Source organism: Tiliqua scincoides, chromosome 2 (genome assembly GCF_035046505.1).
Source record: "Tiliqua scincoides isolate rTilSci1 chromosome 2, rTilSci1.hap2, whole genome shotgun sequence".
Lineage (NCBI taxonomy): Eukaryota > Metazoa > Chordata > Lepidosauria > Squamata > Scincidae > Tiliqua > Tiliqua scincoides.
In genome coordinates this window covers 78702472-78724435 of record NC_089822.1, presented here as the reverse complement: position 1 = coordinate 78724435, position 21964 = coordinate 78702472, and the positions used below count along the sequence as shown (strand labels likewise).

The following is a 21964-nucleotide window of genomic DNA, read 5'->3' as shown; positions in this document are numbered from 1 at the left end:
ATTCTCACACACCCTTTGGAAACTTGACAGGAGAAGTCCCATTCAATACCCTGATAAGTCTTCTGGCAAATCAATCCTATCCAATACATACAGAAAGTATGTTTTCTCTTTACAAATTAATTTCTCAGATTTCTTCCAACTTATTACACAGTTGTTCCCCAACTCTTTATCCCTCCCACACATTTGTTCTATCTTCAATCCCTTCAAATAATTTCCCCGTCGGTTTTCTCCCAAATATTGATTCTCTACCATATTCCTCCTTTCAAAAATTAATTCTCCCAAAATTAATTTTTCTTTTCAAAATCCATTCCCACTTCTTGTACAAATCAATGTTGCCTTCTGCTCCCCCAAATCCTTTTTCAAAATCTGTTCCTCTCTCTTCCATCTCTAATGTATTTTTTGTTTAAATTTATTAATTTTCCAACTCTCAACACCATGTCAGATATACAGGTTGAGCCTCATTATTTGCTTGGGTTCCATTCCAAGCACTCACCTGGATGGCAAAAAAGCACTATAGCAAATCCATTTAAAAAACAAAGTTTCTTTGCTCTGGTGATTTAAAAACAGCCTTACTGACCTTTGTAATTTAAGATAAGAGTCATTAAGAAGACAATCCATCAATCATTTCTCCTCCAAGTGATTAGAAAGGCAGCTTGACTCGCCTCTCCCTTCACCAATGCAAAGTGATTACCTTTCTTTCATGTGCTCATTGGGAAGGGAGGGGTTGCCTGGAGAGAGAAGGATTGATGGATTGTCAGCCAGCTGCCCCCCCTCTCATTAAGGAGGCTATTGTTAAAGGATTGTTCAGTTTTTTAAACTGATTTTAAAGGCATGCATTTTCCCCTTCTCCAGGGATCAGCACATTCCTTCTCATTTGCAGTGGCCAATCCTGTTGAGTCAAATCCGTGTATAAAAAATCTATGTATAAATAGGCTGGACCTGTATGATGTGGCCCTCATGCTAAAAAGTTTGGAGACTCCTTTTTTAAAATTATTCTTACAGCCAATTATGCTGAACAAGATTCTCAAGAAAAAGTTCACAAAGCAGTTTACAAAGAAAATCTAATAACTGAATGTCCCTGTAACTCACTGTTTCCCAACCTGTGGTCTGGGAACCATAGGTGGTGCATGAGACCCTAAAGAAGTGGTCCCTGATGTCTCGGGGGGGAAAAAGATGATAACCTTTGAGCGCTACAGTGTTTCACCAAGTGACTGCTCCCCCACAGACCACTGAAGTATCAACTGTGGCTGTAAGTAGTCTGTTCTCAGTCCTTTCTGGTGGTCCAGTGCTTGCTGAAGTGCCAGCTGTGGGAGGGTCCATTCTCCACCCTTTTTGGTAGTTTGTGGAGGAGCACTTACTCAGTGAGATGCTTCCTCACCACCAGAGATGGACCACCAGAGAGGGCAGAGAATGGTGCTCCCCCCCACAGCTAGCATTTTCAGTGTCTTGTCGAACGCTTCCCCCATGGGCTATCAAATTGAACTGTGTGGTGGGAATGGAGGAGTTGCATGTGGTCCACAAGAATTCCAGCATTCGCCTGAGTGGTCTGCAGTCTCCTAAAGGTTGGGAACCACTGCTATAACTGAATGGCTCCCTGTACCAAAAGGGCTCACAATCTAACACTGAAGAATACTAGCAAACAATCACTAGAAAAAACACTGTGCTGGGATGAATAGTGCAGTAAGCTGTTTTCTCATCCTGCTAAACATAGGAGGAGCCTATGTTTAGCCTCTTTACCCAGTTAGCAGGGTAGCTGCAACCTAGCCGCTTTCAGAAGTGAGAACCACATTTGCCTTGGGGAGGGAAAGCAGGGCAGTGCCACTGCCTCTTTGCCTGCTGCTTAGCTAACCTGGGGAGCTCAAGCCAAAGATGACTGCAAACAAAAGCAGCTGCTTACCACATCTCCTTCCTCCACAGTTCTTCCAGATAAAACAGAAATGTGGGTCAAACTGGGAACCCCCAACATCTGCTGCAATTTCTGTTTTATTTAAAGAGCCAGGTAAATGGCTTCTTCCTCACTCATTCCTTCCATGGCCCCTTAAGTTTAAACAAGGAACGAGCTAGGTGAATGAAGAAGCTCACTCCTGCCTGTGTGGTTTTTTGATGTGGGCAGAAGCAGCCTGCTTCCATACCCACTCATATTGTTTCTTTATTGTGCAGTCTCTTTAAGTATAAAGTACACATGTGACGGAATAACCAAAGTGAGTGGGTGGGGAAACGGAAGCAGGTGTCTACTTCCTGGTTGCTTTTAGTGAACTGGAAGTGAATCATTGAAGTTTGACCAACAGTGGACTTGAGGCAGGTGGTGGCAGAATTAGAGGGGGGGGCACCCCAAATTCTCCACCCCTTCAACCATCCAGGATCTGCCAGTGACACAAGCTGCATCAGCCCATTCCATGTATAAAGTGGCTCTGGTTTTAGTCACAAGAATTTGGATGTGAATAGTTAAATCTGCATACAGAGAACAAAGATGCTGATCCAATGCTCATTCTGTGTTGACTTATTCAGATAAATATGGGGCAAAAAGAGCAAAAGAATGCTTAGAATCCAAAGCGGTCAGTTAACATTACTCAAGCCATTTCTGCTCAACATTGCATATATGCAAGAGGGACCAAATGTGTATGTCATTAAATAAGTCATGAATAGCAGTGAAGTGCATGTATAGTAATTAATATTCCAGGTGAGTAGTGCATTTATCTACACACGCACACACACTGCTCTTGTCTTTTGATAAAGTTTGTGCTGTTGTTCTTTCCTGAAGAAATTTATAGCACATACTTTGAGTAATGCTTCTCTGTTGGTGACAGGGTAGCCGAGTTGGTTTTCCAAGATTTTTTTGTCTCTTGCATCTAGTGAAAGTAGGAGCAGTTTAAAAAACTTGTTTCCTTCTATTCTGACTAAAATTCATAGCCGTAGTGATAGTGTGTGCCACTCTTCCCTCATGTAGAGGCAAAACAACCTGAATCTCAGCCTTCTCACAGAACCAGTTTCTTTTTAAAGCAGAATTCAGGTTGTTCTCTGCTTCACCAAGATGGCCCACTCATCCTCCTGCATGTTGAAACCAGATTGGAGTCTAGCAAATGGTTCCCTTGTGGGTGGAATGCTAGTTTGTGTTTTGCTGTGTGTGACCCCCCCCCAGCTTGGACAAGGATTTTTCAAGGGAAAGAATATTTAGCGCTTTGGGGTCCATTGGCCATTCTTTCTATCCCATTTTAAATAGATCCTATTCTGCTACTAGTAGCTTGCATTTTTCTTATCTTTTCAGTCAGTAATGTAAGTAAAATAATTTGGTAAATTATTTTTCTAAATTTTACACAAATAAAGAGACCCTATACAACCAATTGCACTATCTTACATTACTGACTGTAAAGACAGTAATTTTTTCAAACCTGCAGAAAAGATTCATATAAGTGTTGATCATTTAAAAAATTAAAGAACAACTTGGCAGCCTATGTATAGGCACTATGCTTCATAGACTGTAGAAGAATGAAAAGGAAAGCAAATTATATTGGTATCTCATTTTCAGGGATCTACTAAACAGGATGATATACCCTCTGAAGCTGAAATAGAAGAAAAAGAGATGGATACTTCAAAAGATGATGATCATTCAGAAAAACCTAGCAGTGAAGTATGTAAACTTAAACCTAAGATTTTTTTTCTTTTATTGTATTTGGACCTTGGTTCAGATTAATGCTGAAAGCCATTGATTGCACATTCCCCATCGTTTGCTAACCTGATTCTCATGTAAATCCTTTCAAATGTCAGCCCTGTATGATATTACATGTTAGTTTTACTGATCTATTTATTTACAAAATTTATATCCCTCTTTATCTCCCTAACCGGCTTTCAAATTAGCTAATTCGATGCAAATTTACTTGAAAACCTGAATTTTAAACATTATTTTAGGAGCATAACTGAAGTCATATTGAGTTGAGCAAATCATTGAGTTGTCAGTAGTCCTGCATAATGCCAAATAGGTAAAAGTTGTAAGGGAGTATTTGCATATGACCGCCATGGGAGTCTCCATGGAGATGGGGACTGGGAGATGGGGGCGTGGTCGGGGCATTGGGGGAAACTTCCGGGGAGGGGGGGGAGAGGCGGGCCTGCGGAGCAGAGCTCCAAAGGATCCAGGGCGCTCAGGCAGGGCTGCTTGCCCTACACGAGCACCTTCACTTTAGCCGCGACCAAACTGTCGCCGCTAAAGTGAGTATTCCCATTGTGGGTCTGCTTCCCTTACCTGGGGGATGGGGAAGAACATCCCCTTCTCCCAAGGAGCCTCCCGTGGTAGTGCGGGAGACGCTGGATCCGGTGGGAGCCCTCCGTATACCCGCCGGATCCCGCAGCTCCGGGCAGCTCAGGATTGGGCTGCCCACCTGTACTGACTTATCAAGCTTCTTTTGCTTTAGTTCTAACACACTTACCTGAAAGTAAATCCCATTCAATTAGCGATTACGTTCAAGTTAAGTGTATTCAGCATCATATGCCAAAACCCAAAGGGCTATTGAAGCTTCCAGAAAGTGCTTATGCTACTACAGTGTATGACATATTTCCTTCAGTAGCCTCTTTGCCGTATTTCAGAGCATCTTGGAAACTACCATGTGTTCAAAAGTAATTTGCTGTGTGCTGTATGGAACTACTGGTTCAAAAAAACAAAACAGGCAGCCCAAATTCCTGTACAGTGATCCATTGGCACCAGCGCAGCTACCACTGTATCCCCTGGGAGATTTTTGATTACTGGAGGTTTCCTCAAGGTAAGAGGAAATTTTGTTCCCTTGCCTGAGGGTGAGTCACAGCGGCCATTACGGGTCAATTTGGACCATAATGGTCTAATTTTCTGTAAATTTTAGTTAAACATTGCTGCTTATCATAAAACTTGTCATATAGAAGAATGCTTTTGTCCATTATGAATGTTTGAATTTGAAAATAATTTAAGCAGTTGTCACAGTTAATTCTAGTATTTGTCCTATCTTTAGGATGTTGAAAAAGCAAGTGATGTACCTGTTCCCAAGGTTGTTAGAAGAGGGAGAAAAAGAAAGGTAATGTTTGATATTTTAATTTACTTATATCTTTATAAACAGACTGGATTGACAATCTTTACAAAAACACAGATATGTTGGCTGTGGAAAATTCACCCTATGTATCCTATTCATTATGTTAAACAATTGAATAATTATGATTCAATTCAAAATGGATTGCTAGTGTCAAAGGTCTTTTTTTCCTTAAATATTAAATTGTTAGATTTGTGTTTTTGCTTTTCTGCTGATTTAACTTCCTAGAAACCCTGTGAAGTAGGTTGGACTGAGAGAGACTTACCCTAGATCTCCCATGAAGAGGGGATTTCAGTCTAGGTTCCCCACATATCAGCCTAAACCAGGGGTTGGCAAACCCTGACCCAGGGGTCCCCCAATCCAACCTGCAGGGAGCCCCCAGCCTCCAATGAGCCTCTGGCCCCTCAGAGACTGTTGGAGCCCTCACTGGCCTGTGGCTGCTGGTGTCGACCACCAGATGTGAGCTGCAGGAGGAGTGAGAGCAAGGCCTTTTATAATAGCCATGTGTTTTCTGCTTCTCCTGGGCGTTATTTTAACGCCCCCCCTCCCCGGTGCATCTGAACAACTTATGTCCATGTGCTTCTGGCTTGGTCTGACTTGGTTTGTATGTTTTCACTGCAAAAGGTGTATGGTGAAGAGTTCATAGTTCTCATGTGACTCTACATGCCTTATTGTAGTTCTCAAGTGTATTATAAATAAGCTCAGTAAAATTCATTCATTCATTCATTCAGATAAGTTCCATCTAATGTATTCATTTATGTAAATTTATTCAAATTTGAAATTCAGACTAATCCCCCCCCGGCCCCCAACACAGTGTCAGAGAAATGAGGTGGCCCTCCTGCCAAAATGTTTGCCCACCTTTGGCCTAAACCAACACGCTATTGTTGCTAAGAATATTTAATTAACCACAGAGTATCTTGTGGTTTTCACCACACTATGTTCACACTATTCTTGTTAAATTTGTATCCTACTTTTCTCCCAGATGGGCCCCAATGCAGTTTATAAGGCATATACATTAAAAAAAAATTAATGATGGTAAATCATAGCTAAAACTAAAACACAGCTAAAAACAACCAGCATGATGAAGTAAATATACAATACAGTGGTGCCTCGCAAGACGAAATTAATTCGTTCCGCAAGTCGTTTCATATTGCGAAAATTTCGTCTTGCGAAGCGCGGTTTCCCATAGGAATGCATTGAAATTTAATTAATGCGTTCCTATGGGCAAAAAAAGTCAGAACAAAGTCAAATTTGGTTTACAAAGTGTTTATTAAGTGCTCTTTAAAGGCATACATACTGTACAGAGGATTTCAAAAATTTCAAGCACAAAACTTCAACTTTTTAATTTTAAAAATTCATCTTGCGAAGCACGGCCATAGAAAAAATTCGTCTTGCGAAGCACGGCATAGAAAAATTCGTCTTGCGAGTCACCAGAAAAATCGCAAAAACGCTTTTGTCTTGCGAGTTTTTCGGTGTGCGAGGTATTCGTCTTGCGAGGCACCACTGTACGTAAAAAATTGTAGAACACTAACATTGCCATAATAAAATCTGAAGGCTAATGTAAAAATTAAAAAATGGAAAAATAAAGAGGGAGTAGTTTGCTAATGAAAAGGGGGGGGAATTTCATAGAGTTTGTGCCACTACTAAGAAGGCCCTATTTATTGCCACTACCCATTTTTGCTTTTTCATTCTTGTAATTTATGAGAGTAGGGAAGCTCAGTGAAATCTGCAGCTTTATCTGGGCAAATCCTGGGGGCTAACGGAGGCTCTACCCTCTAGACCAGACCTCCTGCCTGAAAATTCATTCATATAATGCATTCATTTATGTAAATTTATTCAAATTTGAAATGTAAATAAATTTTTTCCCAGCTCATGACACAGTGTCAGAAAGATCAGGGAAATGGGGCTAAATGCTGCACATGCCATGAGAAAGATCCTGAAACCATGGACCATATACTTTTGTGCTGTCCTTGTACAATAATCTGCATCAAACATGTTTAGCCCCATATTTAGTTCTTTTATCTATAAAATCGGACACAGATATTGTTTGCAGTTTACTAGCAGCCAAGGGTGAGGATCTTGTGCAGTCAACAGCAATATATCTACAACTAGTCATTCAAAGGAGGACTGCAATGTCTGGAGCCCAGAGGATAATTTTGCAAAATGCAGACTAGCCTATTGTCCCTAGGGATCGTCTATGGGATAAGCTTGCTGGGACTAATATTGATAGGAGGTTGCTGCTTTTAATGCAAGAATTATATACCAATACCACCTTGAGGGTAAGGATAAGTGCAGATGGTAGACTGACGGAGGAAATTTGTTCTACCAAAGGTGTTAGACAAGGGTGTTCGTTGGCCCCACTTCTTTTCAATCTTTATATCAACAACATTGTAAATGTTCTAACTCATGCAGATAATTCCCCCCCCCTCAATTGGAAATCATAAGATTGCAACCCTCATTTATGCAGACGACACTGTTTTATTATCATTGAATAGGAAAGGGCTTAAGAGAATCCTAAGTAAGCTGCAAGATTGCAGTGATTCGGAGCAATTGAAGGTGAATTACGCCAAATCCAAAATAGTGGTTTTTGGCAAGCGTTCTCTAAAATTTAATTGGACTTTGGGTGATCGCAAGATTGAACAAGTTCCTGCCTTTAAATATTTGGGTGTATTCCTTGACGAAAGAAACAGCTGGAAATTCCAACTTCAGAATGTTAAAACATTAGCACAAAAATCAAGTTATGCCTTATTAAAATTTTTCCATTCTAGAGGAGGCAACTTGGTAATTCCAGCTTTAAAGGTTTTCTTGGGGAAAGTAATTTCCCAAATGTTATATGGTATAGAGATCTGGGGTATTAAACAGAACAACATATATATTCGCGAAGTTGCTCAAAATAAATTTTTGAGGCACATTTTAGCTGTTCCACCATCTACTCCGGCAGCTTTTCTTGGAATGGAGACAGGTATGGTATCTATTAAGGCCAGGGCTGCCGTAGCTATAATTTCTTATTACAAGAGAGTCCTGGACATGTCGGAAAATCGTCTTCCTAAACTCTGTTTGGCCGAGCAGTGGAGAAGAGGAGGCTGGGCCACTCTGGTGCAAATGCTCCTAAAGTCTAAAGCTCTTTCTACTGACATTTTTGTCTTTTCTGAAATAAAACAAATGCTAAGGGAATGGATGTTTAAACTGGATAATGATCAGGACTTAGATATAGTAAGATCTTCAAATTTTCCCCAGTTGTACTGTTTCCTGAAACCAAGTCACTCAAGAGTGCAATATTTATATTCACTTACCTTTGCCTCCTTGAGAAAGGCGTTCACTGAACTGCGTTTTCAAACTATGCAACTGCAGTTCTAGATGGCAGATATATGTCAGTTCCCAGGCATTTGAGGCTTTGTATTTGCGGAGCAGGACAGATTGAAGATATTGTACATTACCTGCTTCATCGTCAGCTTTATCAAAATCCTAGGGTAAGATTTTTGGAGCCTATTTTGGCTACCCTTCAAGGGGAGAACACACGAAATTGTATTGGTTACTTTCCGATTGTGACCCATCGGTCACCTGTAGTGTGGCGTTGTTTGCTAAAGCTGCCAGAACTATTCGTGTGAACTACCTGGGGAAAATAGCGGTAGATTGTAAAGAAGATTCCTTAATATAATGGGTGTAGGTGCCTTTTGTGCTTGATTTTGACCTAATTTTATCATTGTTTGTATCTTGATGTATTTTTGGATTTACATGTTTTATCTTATTGTGATGGCTATTAGCTAATACAATAAACAATCTTTGACTTTGACTAGCCTATTGTGTAATATAGCAAAGATAGATGTTAGCTGATGTGGCCTGTTAGAGCTCCTCATAAGGATCTGCCTTTTTCTCTCTGTGCTATGACTTTGTATGAAATTGCTTATTTTTATGCCAATAAAGGTAAAGTAAAAGGAAAGTCAGAGAGATGATGTGATGTGACTCTTCTGCCAAAATGTTTACCCACCCGTGATCTAGAGGATCATACTAACTTGGATTCTCATATTGGGAGTATATCTCCCAATACGATTAGGATTTCTGGGGAATGTAGTTGTACTTATGCTGTTCCAGTACTTGTAATAGTAGCAAAAGTAGTTAAACTTTTGAAGGATGGTTTTTTTAAAAATACAGGCTGAAAAACAAGCTGAAGCTGAAGCAGCAGCAATGGCAGTGGCAGCAACCCCTACAGTGGCTACAGCTCCAAAAGCAAGCCCTAAAAGAGGTAGGCCAGCTGGTAAGTTATAGAGCTGCCCTTTGTCTATTCTCTTCATAAGTTCTAAGATCTTACTTGTTTTATACAGGTAACTGAATCAAGCGGTAAAATTTTTGTAGACCACACCAGTTCAAGCTACAAGTAACTGGCTGTAGTTATGAACAAAATGGAAATGGCTAAAAGACATTTCTATAGGTGATGTCACCATACATAACACTGATGGAACTGGTTGCTTATAATGTCAGGCTGTGATATTCAGTCTCAATGTGATTTTTTTTGCTTCTGTCCAACATTTACAAGTATTTTGAAAGGGTGTTCAACTAACTGTAGATGTTGTATCTGATCCTTTCAGTACTCTTTAGAAGTAATGTTACAATGCTCAATTAACTATGCCAGTTCTTAATGTTTTTATATTTGTAAATGTTAGTTGTCTTTGGGTGTGCTCTGCAGATTGATGTTTTGTGTTACAGTAATGCATCACTAAAGTAAAGTTAGACCTTTAAAAATCCCAGTCTGAAAGTTAACATATAAAATTCCACAGTGCAGCAGCCAGGAAATCTGTTTCTCTGTTGTGTAAACATTTATGATTCAGTTTTAAGACAGTTTTAGCTTAATATGAAGTTAGTTATACAAAGATAATACATATACAGCAATACACTTCAGAAAACACCATTGAGCTATTTGTTTAAAATTTATTCCTTGTAAATTCAAATATGCCCAGGTTTTCCTTTGCTAAATCATTTTAGCATTGAGTGTGTGTAAATCAGTCTTCTCTCTTGACTTACATGAAAGTTTGATGGTTGAGTTTGTCCTTGACCCACTTGTGTGGCCAATTAAAGAAATGTAAACATTTTAAGTATGAAAAGGGAAGAGGTTATTTTCATATACAAAGGTCTAAATACTCTCATTGATACACACAATTAGACAGCATGTTCCACAGCATTTGTTTGAGCATTTGTGAGTACATTATGTAGCATGGTATTGCTACAGAGGAATATAAATGCTAGTGATTCCACTTCTTTGATGATGTCAGACCTTTTTGATGGCAATCAAATGCTTCCAGCAGCCTTACCATAAAATACTGTGCTGTGTGGTTAATATGTTTCTTCATAACACCTCAGCTGCAGACAATTTACTTTGAGGAGTTTATCTTGGAAGAAGTCACTGGACAGAGTATAGACTCAGAAGTATAATGATTTATTTATTCTTCACATTTTTATATCACCCTTCCTTCATGGAGCTCAAGTACATGGTTTCCTTCTTTTGTCCTCACAACAACCCTGTGAGGTAGCTGAGCCTGAGAGAAAGTGATTGGCCTAAGGTCGCCAAGGTAGCTTCATGGCTGAGTGGGGATTTGAACCTGGATCTTCCAGGTCTATAAGCTAAACACAGTTGTGGTAACCTCATCTTCCACTGCCCAAGGAGTCAGGTCCATTTTGTAGGGATTGCGGAATGACTGTTCCCTCTTACGTAGGTTCAAGGAAAGCTCAGGAACCTCTGCTTTTGCTTTGTGATAAGCAAACCCTCAATTGAACACATAATTTTCTTCCATGTAGGCATGTCTTTAAACTATTCAGCATGTTGAAATAATCTTCCCAAGGAATGTAGCAGAAGTTCTTAGATCAGCATCTGAAAGTATATGTATCAGTATTCAAAAAACAAAAAACTATAGCCTTAATTTACTAAGGGAAACGCATGCATGCACACATTGGAGATTTTCTCATCTATTTCTTTTCAGCAGTTTCCACACCAATTTCCATACTTCTTTTATGCTCACAGTGTAGGGCACCTGCTGTAATTGAAGATTTCAGAAAATTTTCAGGGGATATGAGGATAAGAGTGATGCATACAAAAAGTCTGGATGGATGACTTTAGACACCATCAGATCCTCTTAAAATCAGTTTAGAAGAAGTAAAGTCATTCAGACCATAGTCTCCTGACTTGTCTGTGGACAAAGGAGGGGGAGCCCCTGAATTTAGCACCTAAAATTAGAGATATTGTACAAAACCTGTCTCTGTATGATGTCTGAACCAAAACATAGATTAGAAACAAAACATTTGTTTTCTTTATTTGATTCTGTTACCTCATAGTCAAACTTGTAAAGAGAATATGTTGCCTGTCATTGAGCTATGTTGTTAGTCTACAGTTTCACTGATTTTTGAGTTTTATTCTACAATGCAAGAGTTTATACAATGATGTATTGTTTTTGTGTGCATATATTTTATCCATATGATAGCATAGAATAAATTAGCATTTTAATTGACTGAATCTGACTGTCTTTGGGGTGAAAAAAACATTTGTTTCCACATGTCCAGGGCTGCAGCAGCTAGTTTTGCTAAATTAATCATTTTTTTTTTGGTAGGGATGACTCTATGATTTCCATTTAAAACTGGGCTTTAAAGAGATGCAGTGTTGCATAAACATAGTTAACATTGTTAATTGTCAGAACAGTGAATTTCATATTCTGATAGATTCTTAAGTTTAAATCATAATTGTGATACTACATTAAATTATTTCTTTATGAAACTAGCTACTGAAGTAAAAGTTCCAAAACCCAGAGGAAGACCCAAATTGGTAAAACCACCTTGTCTGCCTGCTGAGAGTGATGTGTAAGTTTTCTTTTTTGAGATTGATATATGTCATGAAAAATTAGAAATGCAAGGGTCATCAGTTTGAAGTTAGCAGAAATTATGCTCCCTGAATTCCATACAGCATCTTCCCCTAGAAGGGCAAAGGAAAAACAGCTTTTGATTTTCAGTTCAAAGGATCTCCTGGCAGTACCCTCCTAAGGTATTGCTGACTTGTCGTCACGGCATTAGACACTGGGAAAAACATTTATTCTGTTCATTGTCTTGATTACTATCATGTACTTTGTGTATTGATAAACCAAACTTCTTGTTTAAGTAAGGTGATATGTTTTGATCTTGGGGAATTCTAAACTATCACCTCTCAGCTCATGTTTATGTGTCTATCAGACAGGACAGCTATGTACAGACTTGCTTCCTAAAAGCTGCTTTCATTCCCAAGAGAAAATTCTGGATTTACTAGAAAATAAAGCACATTATCTTGATTTTGTATTTGGTTTTTTGTTTTATTTTTTTTTAGTGTTCATGAAGAAGATAAGAGTAAGAAAAAGGGAGCTGAGGAAAAACCGCCCAAAAAACCGTTGAAAAGGGATGAAGAGAGTCAAAGGGAAGAAGAAAAAGTAAGAAAAGATCCAGACAAAAAAGAAGGCAAAAAAGAAGGTGAAAGACAACGGAAGAATGCTTCTAAAATGGGATCTACATCAGCTTCTGATTCTGAAGAAGATGGAGAAGAGCAGGAAGGGAATAAAGTATGTGTGCTTGTGTTTTCCCTGTTGAGAAAAAAATTCTTGTTTGTGTAACACTAGTGTTCTGGTGCTGCATATGGAGTATTGTTTTCTTATTACTGTACTGTAGTAATACCTTTTTAATGGATGTTGGTGGCAAAACTGTTGCAATATTCAGTGTTATAGGCCTAGCATGGAAGATATAGAGAAACTTTAAAAATTGCTTTTTATGTAGAGGTTGAGCCTCATTATTTGCATGGGTTCCATTCCAAGCACTCACCTGGATGGCAAAAAAGCACTATAGCAAATCAATTTAAAAAACAGTTTCTCTGCTCTGGTGATTCAAAAACAGCCTTGCAGACCTTTGTGATGTAAGATAAGAGTCATTAAGAAGACAATCCATCAATCAGTCCTCCTCCAAGTGCTTACAAAGACACTTCACTCAGCCCCCCCCCACCAATGCAAAGTGATCAGCTTTCTTTCATGTGCTCAGCGGCAAGGGAGGAGTTGCCTGGAGAGAGAAGGATTGATGGTTTGTCAGCCAGCTGCCCTCTCTCTTCTCATTAAGGAGGCTATTGTTAAAGGACTGTTCAGTTTTTAAAACTGATTTTAAAGGGGTGCATTTTCCTCTTCTCCAGGTATCAGCACATTCCTTCTCATTTGCAGTGGTCATTTGTGTTGCGTCAAATCCATGTATAAAAATTCCATGTATACATAGGCTGGACCTGTACTGTCTTTTACATGAATATTGTTTGATCAAATCCACAGTTTGAATGCTGGTGCTTTCTGACTGAACAAAACAAGCCCTAACATCTATTTGGGCATTTTAAGGATGTTGCGATTTTCTTATTAAAGGTCAGACCTTGACACCCGCAGATTTTGTATCTGCAGATTTTGCTCAACACAGGTTCCCTGTCTGATGTTGAGGCCCATCCTGTACCTAGCAAACACAACTGGAGCTGTCGCTCAGCTCCGGTCACATCTGGAGGTCTGGGTGTCCTGACCCACAGATATTATTAACTGCATCTGTGGGAGTTCCAGGAATGTAACCTCACAGTTGTAAGGCATAACCCGTACATTGAATTTTCTTACATGTCAAGTGCATTTATATATAATTTGCATAAATTCTTTGTTAGAGGTAGAAAGATTTGGTCGCATTGGGTCCCCCTAGGAGGAGAAAGGGCGATAAAAATATAGTGAATAAATCAAACTCTTGTCCATGGAAACCACTCTATGGTAGATCTCGAACTGACAGAATTGTTAGGTTCAGTTGCTAAAAATAATGTTTTTCTCTCCCATTCAAAATTAAAATGAAAAGAAAAAAAAAGGAGGAAGAAATTTTCAGGGGCCTCATAAAAGGAATATTTTTAAAGCGCAACATGAGCGTGAAGTAGCAGAGAGAAAACGTAACCAGGAAGAACAAATGGAAGCAGAATTGTGAGTATAACTCAGCAATTGACAAAAAGTTTCACTGTGGTAGTCATTAAAACTAAAGAAACATTTTGACCAGATAAATGAATGATGGTGTGTTTGGAAGTAGCATTTGGGCAGTTAAGTATGACTGTGAATATTACTTGTAAGTACTGTTTTTCCTTGTAGTGATGGGCAGCGCAATCCTAACCTGTGCTGGAACAGGCTGGCTGGTGGGCCTGTGCTGTATCCAGTGCAAGTTTGGGACTGACTGCAGGTCAGCCCAGGGCAAGGGAAAATAATTCCCCTTACCTGGGTGACTCCACAGCTGCCCCAATGGGGCTACTTGGATTGACACCGCCTATAGAGGCGGCGCAAATAAAGTACAGTGGTGCCTCGCAAGACGAATGCCTCGTACAACGAAAAACTTGCAAGACGAAAGCATTTTGCGATTTTTTTTGGTGACTCGCAAGACGAATTTTAATGACCATGCTTCGCAAGATGAATTTTTTTTTTTATGCTTCATGCCAGTTTGCTCACATTCACCCTAAGGAAGGGGGGGATCTTCATGCCAGTTTATGATCACATTCACCCTAAGGAGCGGGGGATCTTCATGCCAGTTTATGCTCACATTCACCCTAAGGAAGGGGGAGGAAGACAGCGAAGAAAGTGATGTCAGTGATTGTGAGCAAATGAGCTTCATAAATTCTGACTCTAGCGATGATGAGTTCTTGAGGTTTCCAGAAGACTAGAGTATTCAAACCTTTAAGTCTCTCCATTTGTTAATGACAGTGATAATGGTTCTTAATGCCACTGTTGACTGCTGTTCACTTTACATGGAGCGAAAAATACGGTATGCCTTTAAAGAGCACTTAATAAACACTTTGTAAACGAAATTTGACTTTGTTCTGACTTTTTTTGCCCATAGGAACGCATTAATTAAATGTCAATGCATTCCTATGGGAAACTGCGCTTCGCAAGACGAAATGACTCGCGGAACGAAATGACTCGCGGAACGAATTAATTTCGTCTTGCGAGGCACCAATGTACTTTGTGATGGCAAAACAGTTACTGATACTGGTGCGAAGGCCCGTGCCAGCCTGCATGCACCTACAGAATGAGCAGTGCACACCATGGAAAGTGAGTTTCATGCTGAGCAGTGTGGAGGCAGAATGGGGTGGAGCAAGGGTGGGGAGGGGCAGGCAGATTAGGCCTCTGAGGGGGTGGGACCAGCAACAACCATGCACACCATATTCTTTTTCCCCCTCCCTTGCCAGATCTGTCAACACGGATCCACTCAGACTTGTGCCAGTTTCTTAGCTCATGCAGGTTCAAGTAGAGCCATTACGGCAGCTGAGACTTTCCCCAGGGCAAGGGGACACATGTTCTCTTACTTGAGGAGACCTCCAGCCTTCCAGCTTGAGATGCAACACAGCCTACGTTTCATCAGCGCGGGGTTTTGGAAAAGATTGGGCTATCTGATTTGTACACTTTATTATGGGTATTTAAATAGTTTTGCATACAAATTTTTTATCAGTTTTAAGTTTGTTTTTGATTAAAAAATGGTAAGTACTGATAAAGGTTAGTGATTTCAAATAACAGTTTTAGCTAAATACATAGAAACAGCGAACATCAGTCATGTAGTTGATGCACTCTGACCACATCCAAAGTACGTTTAAATAATAGATGCATATAACCAATATCGAGAAGAATGTTTATTTTAGGTAATTGTACATGCAGTTGTTTCTTAAACACTGAATTCTTGTACAAACAACCTGTACCTGTTAGGGTGAGGCCTGCAGTGCAGGCCAAGTCCTGTGTTACATTTGCCATTTTATACAGAATCTGCAAATTGTGCTCCCCTCACCTCTGGAGCGTCTTCTGAGGCCCACAGTGGCTGCACAGGTTGGCCTGTAGCCACTGCAGGCCACAGAATGGCTGTTCAGGCCAGAAAACCAAAAGTTATGGTTTTTAAATTGAGATAGCCATTCTGAGACCAGTAGAGGCTGCGGGCAGACAGCTTCCATGGGCCTCAGAAGACACACACCCCCAGAGGGTGGGGGTATCCCTGGTATTGGCGGATTCAGCTATCCACGGCACGTTCCAGAATGTATTTATGCCTGTATTTACGTCTTACTATGTAAATTGGCTGAAACACACAAAGCTGAACATAACTGGAACTGAATCCAAAAATTAAACGGTTGGACTCCCTGCTGATCAAATTGTTGTCTTATGGTGTTTAAAATGTACAAGTGGTGCCTCTGTATTCGTGGGGATCCTTTCCCAGACTGCCTGTGGATATGAAAATCTGCAGGTTTTGGCACCTAGATCCTCCATTCTAGGTGCTGCAAATCAGATTAACCACTAAATAATCAGATTCAGCCATAAACCAGAAGTGCTGATTTTCAGCCACAGAATGGCCTCAGAATGTGACTGGAGCACAACTCTGGTCATGATCAGAGGATAACAGGTGGGCAGGTCTGCGGGTTCAGGACCCTTGGTGAGGTACAACTGCAAGTCCTGAATCCGTGAATAAAGAGGTCCCACCTATATTAAGACAGGCAGCACTAGAAGCAAGTTGTTCTTTGTATTGTATGAGAAAAAGCAGGAAATAAGTCATGTGTTACACTTGCCACTTTATATAGAATCAGAAAATTGTTTAAGTAGTTTGTGTGTAGACAGCAAATGGATATATGTGCATGCTATAACTGCTGAACTTTTTCTGTCTGAGTGTTTACTAAAAGAAGAACCATCATCCCGTGAGTTTATAGTTTATTCTTGGCTGCATATTTTAGCATTTTTAAACTTTTTTACACTTCCTACTCTTTCAAGTATAAGTAAGCTTAAGTTTTATTTAAAACATTTAATGTTTTTTATAGGCAAAGCAAAGATGATGGGAAGAAACCAGAAGCTAAAAAGCTGGAGAAGAAACGAGGTCAGTAGTGATTCTTGCACTAAATGAGCAAAATTCATTTAGAGTACTTCTTGTTCCTTAAACTAATAGTCAGTGGAGACATTCCTTACCAAGCTGCCTTCTAATAGAAACATAGCTGGGTTTTGCAATTCAGTGAATCATTTTTTTTTCTTCAAAGTGCATAAATCAGTTCTTTCAACTTTTTAATATTGTTGGGGATTGGAGGAAAGTTCAATAAGGTACAGAAATTTGTCTAACTATATGCCATCAAAGCTTGATTTTGGTTGTTCCTACTCTGTTTCTTTTGTCTTTACTGTCATTGCAGTATACCTGTAGGCATTATGTACTGAAAATATATTTCATGTATTAAAATGTGTCTGAAAACATTGTCTCTGTGTAGTCATGAGCCAGTAAAAATGAGCTTAATTTTTACCACAACAAAGATTTTAGTAAACAGGTGAATGAAGCATAGGGAATGCTTAGAAATTCAGATTGCAAGCAGTATTTGAATGCTTCATATGTTACCTACTGTATACTACTAAATTGTTGTTGATGAAAAAGCCTGACTGACTTGTATTTTTTTTCATAGCAGAAAAACAAAGTCGTCTATTTCAGACTTAGGGCCCAATCCTATCCAACTTTCCAGCACCGGTGCAACCACAATGCAGCCTTGAGGTAAGGGAACAAATGTTTCCATACCTTGAGGAGGCCTCTGTGACTGCCCCACCACCACAGGATGTGGTGTACATGCTGTTGGCATGGCTGTCCTTGCACTGGAAGATTGGATAGGATTGGGCCCTTAATTACCAATTTTTTTTAGGGTAATCAAAATATAGTATTGACTTGCCAGGTTGTTTATGTTATATGTATGTTGTGTGATTTAGAGATGTCCAAAGACATTCTTAATGGCTTTTATATTCACTATTTTTTTTGCTTAATATTTAGAAACATCAATGGATTCTCGGCTTCAAAGAATACATGCAGAAATAAAAAACTCACTCAAAATTGACCATCTTGTGAGTATATTGCGTTATATCTATGAGTGCCCTAAAGCAGAGAATCCTTCCAGTTTTTTAAAAAGTTAATAAACTTCATTAAAATGTATATTCCTATGAAACAAATATTGCCTGTTAGTGTCTTTTCTTTGACTAGAAGATAGATTTTCATGTTTACAACCTCAAGTAACTTGAAAAGTGGACTATAATTTTTTTAAAATTTGAACAAGAATGGACTATGAACAGAATAGACGGATTGGTTTTGTCTGTCTTCACCCCTTCTATTACCAACTCAAGAGATCTGCATTGTGTTTTCAGTTGGCACCTTGATAGTTTTAAATATATCTGAATGTTAGTTAGTAGATAACTTTGCCTTTACAAACTTCAAAATGCACCCTTTCTGGGATGATTATCTGCACTGTAGACTAGGGGAATTCTTAAAAGAATCTACTACTATTGTTCTTGAAATGAAAGATTGCAGCACAATCTATACATGTATACTTGGAAGTAAGTCCCAATGAATTCAACAGGATTTATTTCCAGGTAAGTGTGTAGGATTTCTGGCTGTGAGACCCTGTTCACCTCCATGCTCAGAAATTTCTAACACATGGCTGAAGACTTCTACACTCTAATCCTGAGCACTCAACCATGTTTGGAAGTTGTGATTCTTTTAATGCTTTAATTTTATTTTAAGGCATGCTGGCCTGTAACTTAACAATTTCACAAGACCAGCATAGTGTAATTACATGACTGAAAAGACCACTGTATTAAAGTAGAGAGGACCCAAATCAGCTAAAGTTAAGCGCTTTGAAGTCCCACTGATTTAAGCACATGTTTAATACTGGTAGTTTGCAGTACTTTCAGGTTGGCTGAACTGTGTCTAGAAAAGATGGGTTTGGTCGTGTTAATTCATCCTTCATTTTGTAAGTCCGAGTATGCAAAATATCAGATAAAGTTTTGTGATACTGTCAATGCAAAAATAAAAGTAATGGATGATCCATTTTCTGGGTTATGTTTTAAGTAATGAGAATGCCTTGCAGAATATTCCAGGTTCAATCCTTGGTGCCTCCAAGTGTGACAGAGAAACATTTCTGTCTGAAACCCTGGAGAACCACTGACTCAGTGTTGCTAATACTGATCTAGATCAGCGGTGCTCAAAGTGCCAACCGAGCATGTACAGAAAAGGGCTTCCCCAGCGTGACCAAGGCAGACCATTGTGCGGGGGAGCTGATCTTCCATTCTGATCTCCCTCAAACCGTGCACCTTCCAGCCGCGTCTGCCCTGAACTCCAGGTGCACAGCTGACGGGCAAGGCAGCACAGAAGTGACTGGCCAGTGCGCAATTTGAGGGAGATTGGAACGGAAGATTAGTGGCTTCCCCCATGGAACGGTTTGCCTCTGTTGCGTGGCAGAGGGATAAGCACATGCACCAGATCCAGCCCTTGGACTACAGTTTAACCTGCCCTGATCTAGATGAACCAATGATCAAGCTCTGTATAAGGCAGATTGTTATGTTCTCAACTTTGAAATTCAATTAAGTTGTAAAATTATTTTGAGGTCCTATATGTCTTTAACTGTACAGAGCATAAAATATTTTTCCCAAAAATTCTTTTCTGCTCTTTCTCTGTGATGGGAGTGCCTGCTGAAATTAAATTTTTGACTTTGTATTTAGAACGTAAGCAGATGCATTGAGGCATTGGATGAACTTGCTTCACTTCCAGTAACAATGCAGCAAGCTCAGAAGCATTCAGAGATGATTTTGACACTTAAGAAAGTAAGATTGATATCTCCTATAAAGAAATGCAAAAATTTAAATTGTATTTTACTGTTGCCTTTTTTGAAAGGTACAACTTTTTGATGACCAAACTGGAATGCAGTGCAATGAATAACAAACTATTATTTGTGGCTTACCAGAATAATTGCTTTTACATCACATGACTGAAGAGTTTAGGTGTGTGTGAAAGAGAGAGAAAAATGAGTGTATATCTCTTTTAAACTTCCTTTCAGATACGAAAGTTCAAGGTCAGCCAGGTTATCATGGAGAAGTCCACTATGCTCTACAACAAGTTCAAGACCATGTTTCTTGTTGGAGAGGGTGATTCTGTTCTTTCACAAGTACTAAATAAGTCTCTAGCTGAACAGAAGCAGCATGAGGAGGCAAACAAAACCAAAGAGCAATGGAAGAAAGGACCAAATAAGAAAGCTGAAAAAGAAAGAGAGCAAACAGGTATGTGATTGCTCACTAGAAACACTGGCATTCACTAGCCTGAACCATTGCAGTGATGCATCAGATGTGGCATTACTTTCTACCTGTGGAGAATGAGGTGGGAGAAAGATAAGCACAATCTTAAGAGGCTCTTCTATTACCTGTAACTAAGCATAAAATACAAACTGAACATGTGCTCTTATAATCCTACTGGCCTTGCTATAATTATTCTCATTGCCAAAGAATAAGCAATTGCTCATTTTTTTGTAATGGTTTGTTTCCAACAGTGGAAAATGCTGCAACAAAAATATCTATCTTTACACATGCTCGTTTCCTTTTTGTGTATCTAGAAACTTTTCATCTTCTGGTTAGAAAGTTGATACTTCTGCATGATGTGTTGTCATTTAAATTGTTGTTTGTGCATTGCAGCAGCACTTCCAAAAATGTCTATTACATCTGAATTTGGCAGTAACAGTGTTTGCATCCTAATCTTTTAGTCCACAATCCAGTTGAGGCTAGTTATGATTAAATCCCATTGAAACCAGTGGAAGAAGTTACTAGGAGCTAATGTAAATCCCATTGCTTAGTTTAGTTTAACTTTTATCTAGATCAGGACCAGTTAGTTAAATCTGAGGAGGCAGGAATCCTCCACACTGAGGATCCAACTTTTAAATTTTGGAAGGGGGATTTGTGAACTCAGCAAAATGTTTGAAATATGTGTTCCTGAGACTGCAGCACTGCTTTGATAATTGTTAGTTTTGGTGCAGTGTCCAGAATTATAAAAAATATAATTATCACAGCTGTATCAGAAGTAGCTGTTACCTTTTGCGTAATTTAGAAACCAGACATGACACAGAGAAACACTGTTGTCTGTTTACATTTTCAACATTAAAGGTACAAAGATAGTGAATGGGGGTTCTGATGCTCAAGATACAAACCAGTCGCAACAGAACGGAGACAGCACAGAGGAGAAAAGAGAGAAGCTTGATGCTGGCAGTAAGAAGAAGTAAGGGACAGCTTTCAATCTTAAGAGAAGTAATAAAAAATTATTTTCAGTTATATAATGTTTTAAGCAATTAACTCAAAAAATAACTCAAGTTTTATTTGGAATGACTCTTAATTTTCCATGTACTGTATATACTCGCCTATAAGTTGGGAAAAAAAAATTACGCCTAAAAATTGAGCATGAAAACCTGGATTGACTTATACACAGGTCAATACAGTGAATAAAGCTGAAGCCTCTGGGAGTTTTTGGGAAAAACTTGCCCTTAGCAGCTCTCTGGTGAAGTGGGTGGTGGAACTGAGCTAAGAAACAGGACACGGATGGAGGAAAAAGAAGAATTTTCACTAGTAATTACGGCATTCACAGGCAGCCATTTTAACTTCTCCAGACAGGAAGAGAAGTGAAGGCGCTTATGAAAATTGTAGTCTGTATGAGGGTTGCTGCTATGGAAGTGCAGCATTTACTCCTCACAAACCCTCCTCATAACTCCCATAAGCACCTTCAACTCCCTTCCAGTTTGAAGAAGGAAAAATGCCTCCTTTTATTTCTTTTTGCTGCTGCTTCAGAACAGTTCTAGATAAGTCATTTTCAAAGAATTTCATATCCCCTTAAGTTAGGGTCTGGCTTTGAAAACACCAGGATGTAATCCTCATTTCAATCTGAAACAAAGTCGCAGGCTACAATTCAGTGCATCATTACTTAAGAATAACACCCATGAAAAGCAATGGGTCTACTTCTGAGTAAATAGGATTGCAGCTGTGTGTAGCTGCACGTGCTCATAGTAATTCCTTGTTGCTTGTCTCTCCGCTGTGAGTTGATTTGCACACACCCAGTTACAAGTTGTA

The 21964-nt window shown here is 39.4% G+C and overlaps 1 protein-coding gene across 4 annotated transcripts in view; it reads left to right on the top strand.

Annotated features, from left to right (window-relative positions):
- Positions 1–21964, top strand: part of PSIP1 (PC4 and SRSF1 interacting protein 1) — a 44492-nt gene that overhangs the window by 14714 nt on the left and 7814 nt on the right. For 2 of the 4 annotated variants that reach the window (XM_066617573.1, XM_066617572.1), the window contains exons 6-16: positions 3527–3628; positions 4974–5036; positions 9201–9303; positions 11813–11891; positions 12388–12616; positions 13911–14029; positions 16882–16937; positions 17862–17932; positions 19583–19684; positions 19918–20137; positions 21011–21122. In XM_066617573.1, coding sequence (XP_066473670.1) covers positions 3527–3628; positions 4974–5036; positions 9201–9303; positions 11813–11891; positions 12388–12616; positions 13911–14029; positions 16882–16937; positions 17862–17932; positions 19583–19684; positions 19918–20137; positions 21011–21122 — 1256 coding nt within the window. Of the gene's footprint in view, positions 1–3526; positions 3629–4973; positions 5037–9200; positions 9304–11812; positions 11892–12387; positions 12617–13910; positions 14030–16881; positions 16938–17861; positions 17933–19582; positions 19685–19917; positions 20138–21010; positions 21152–21964 lie in introns of all 4 variants that reach the window. The other 2 variants (XM_066617574.1, XM_066617575.1) reach the window with 2 other exon arrangements.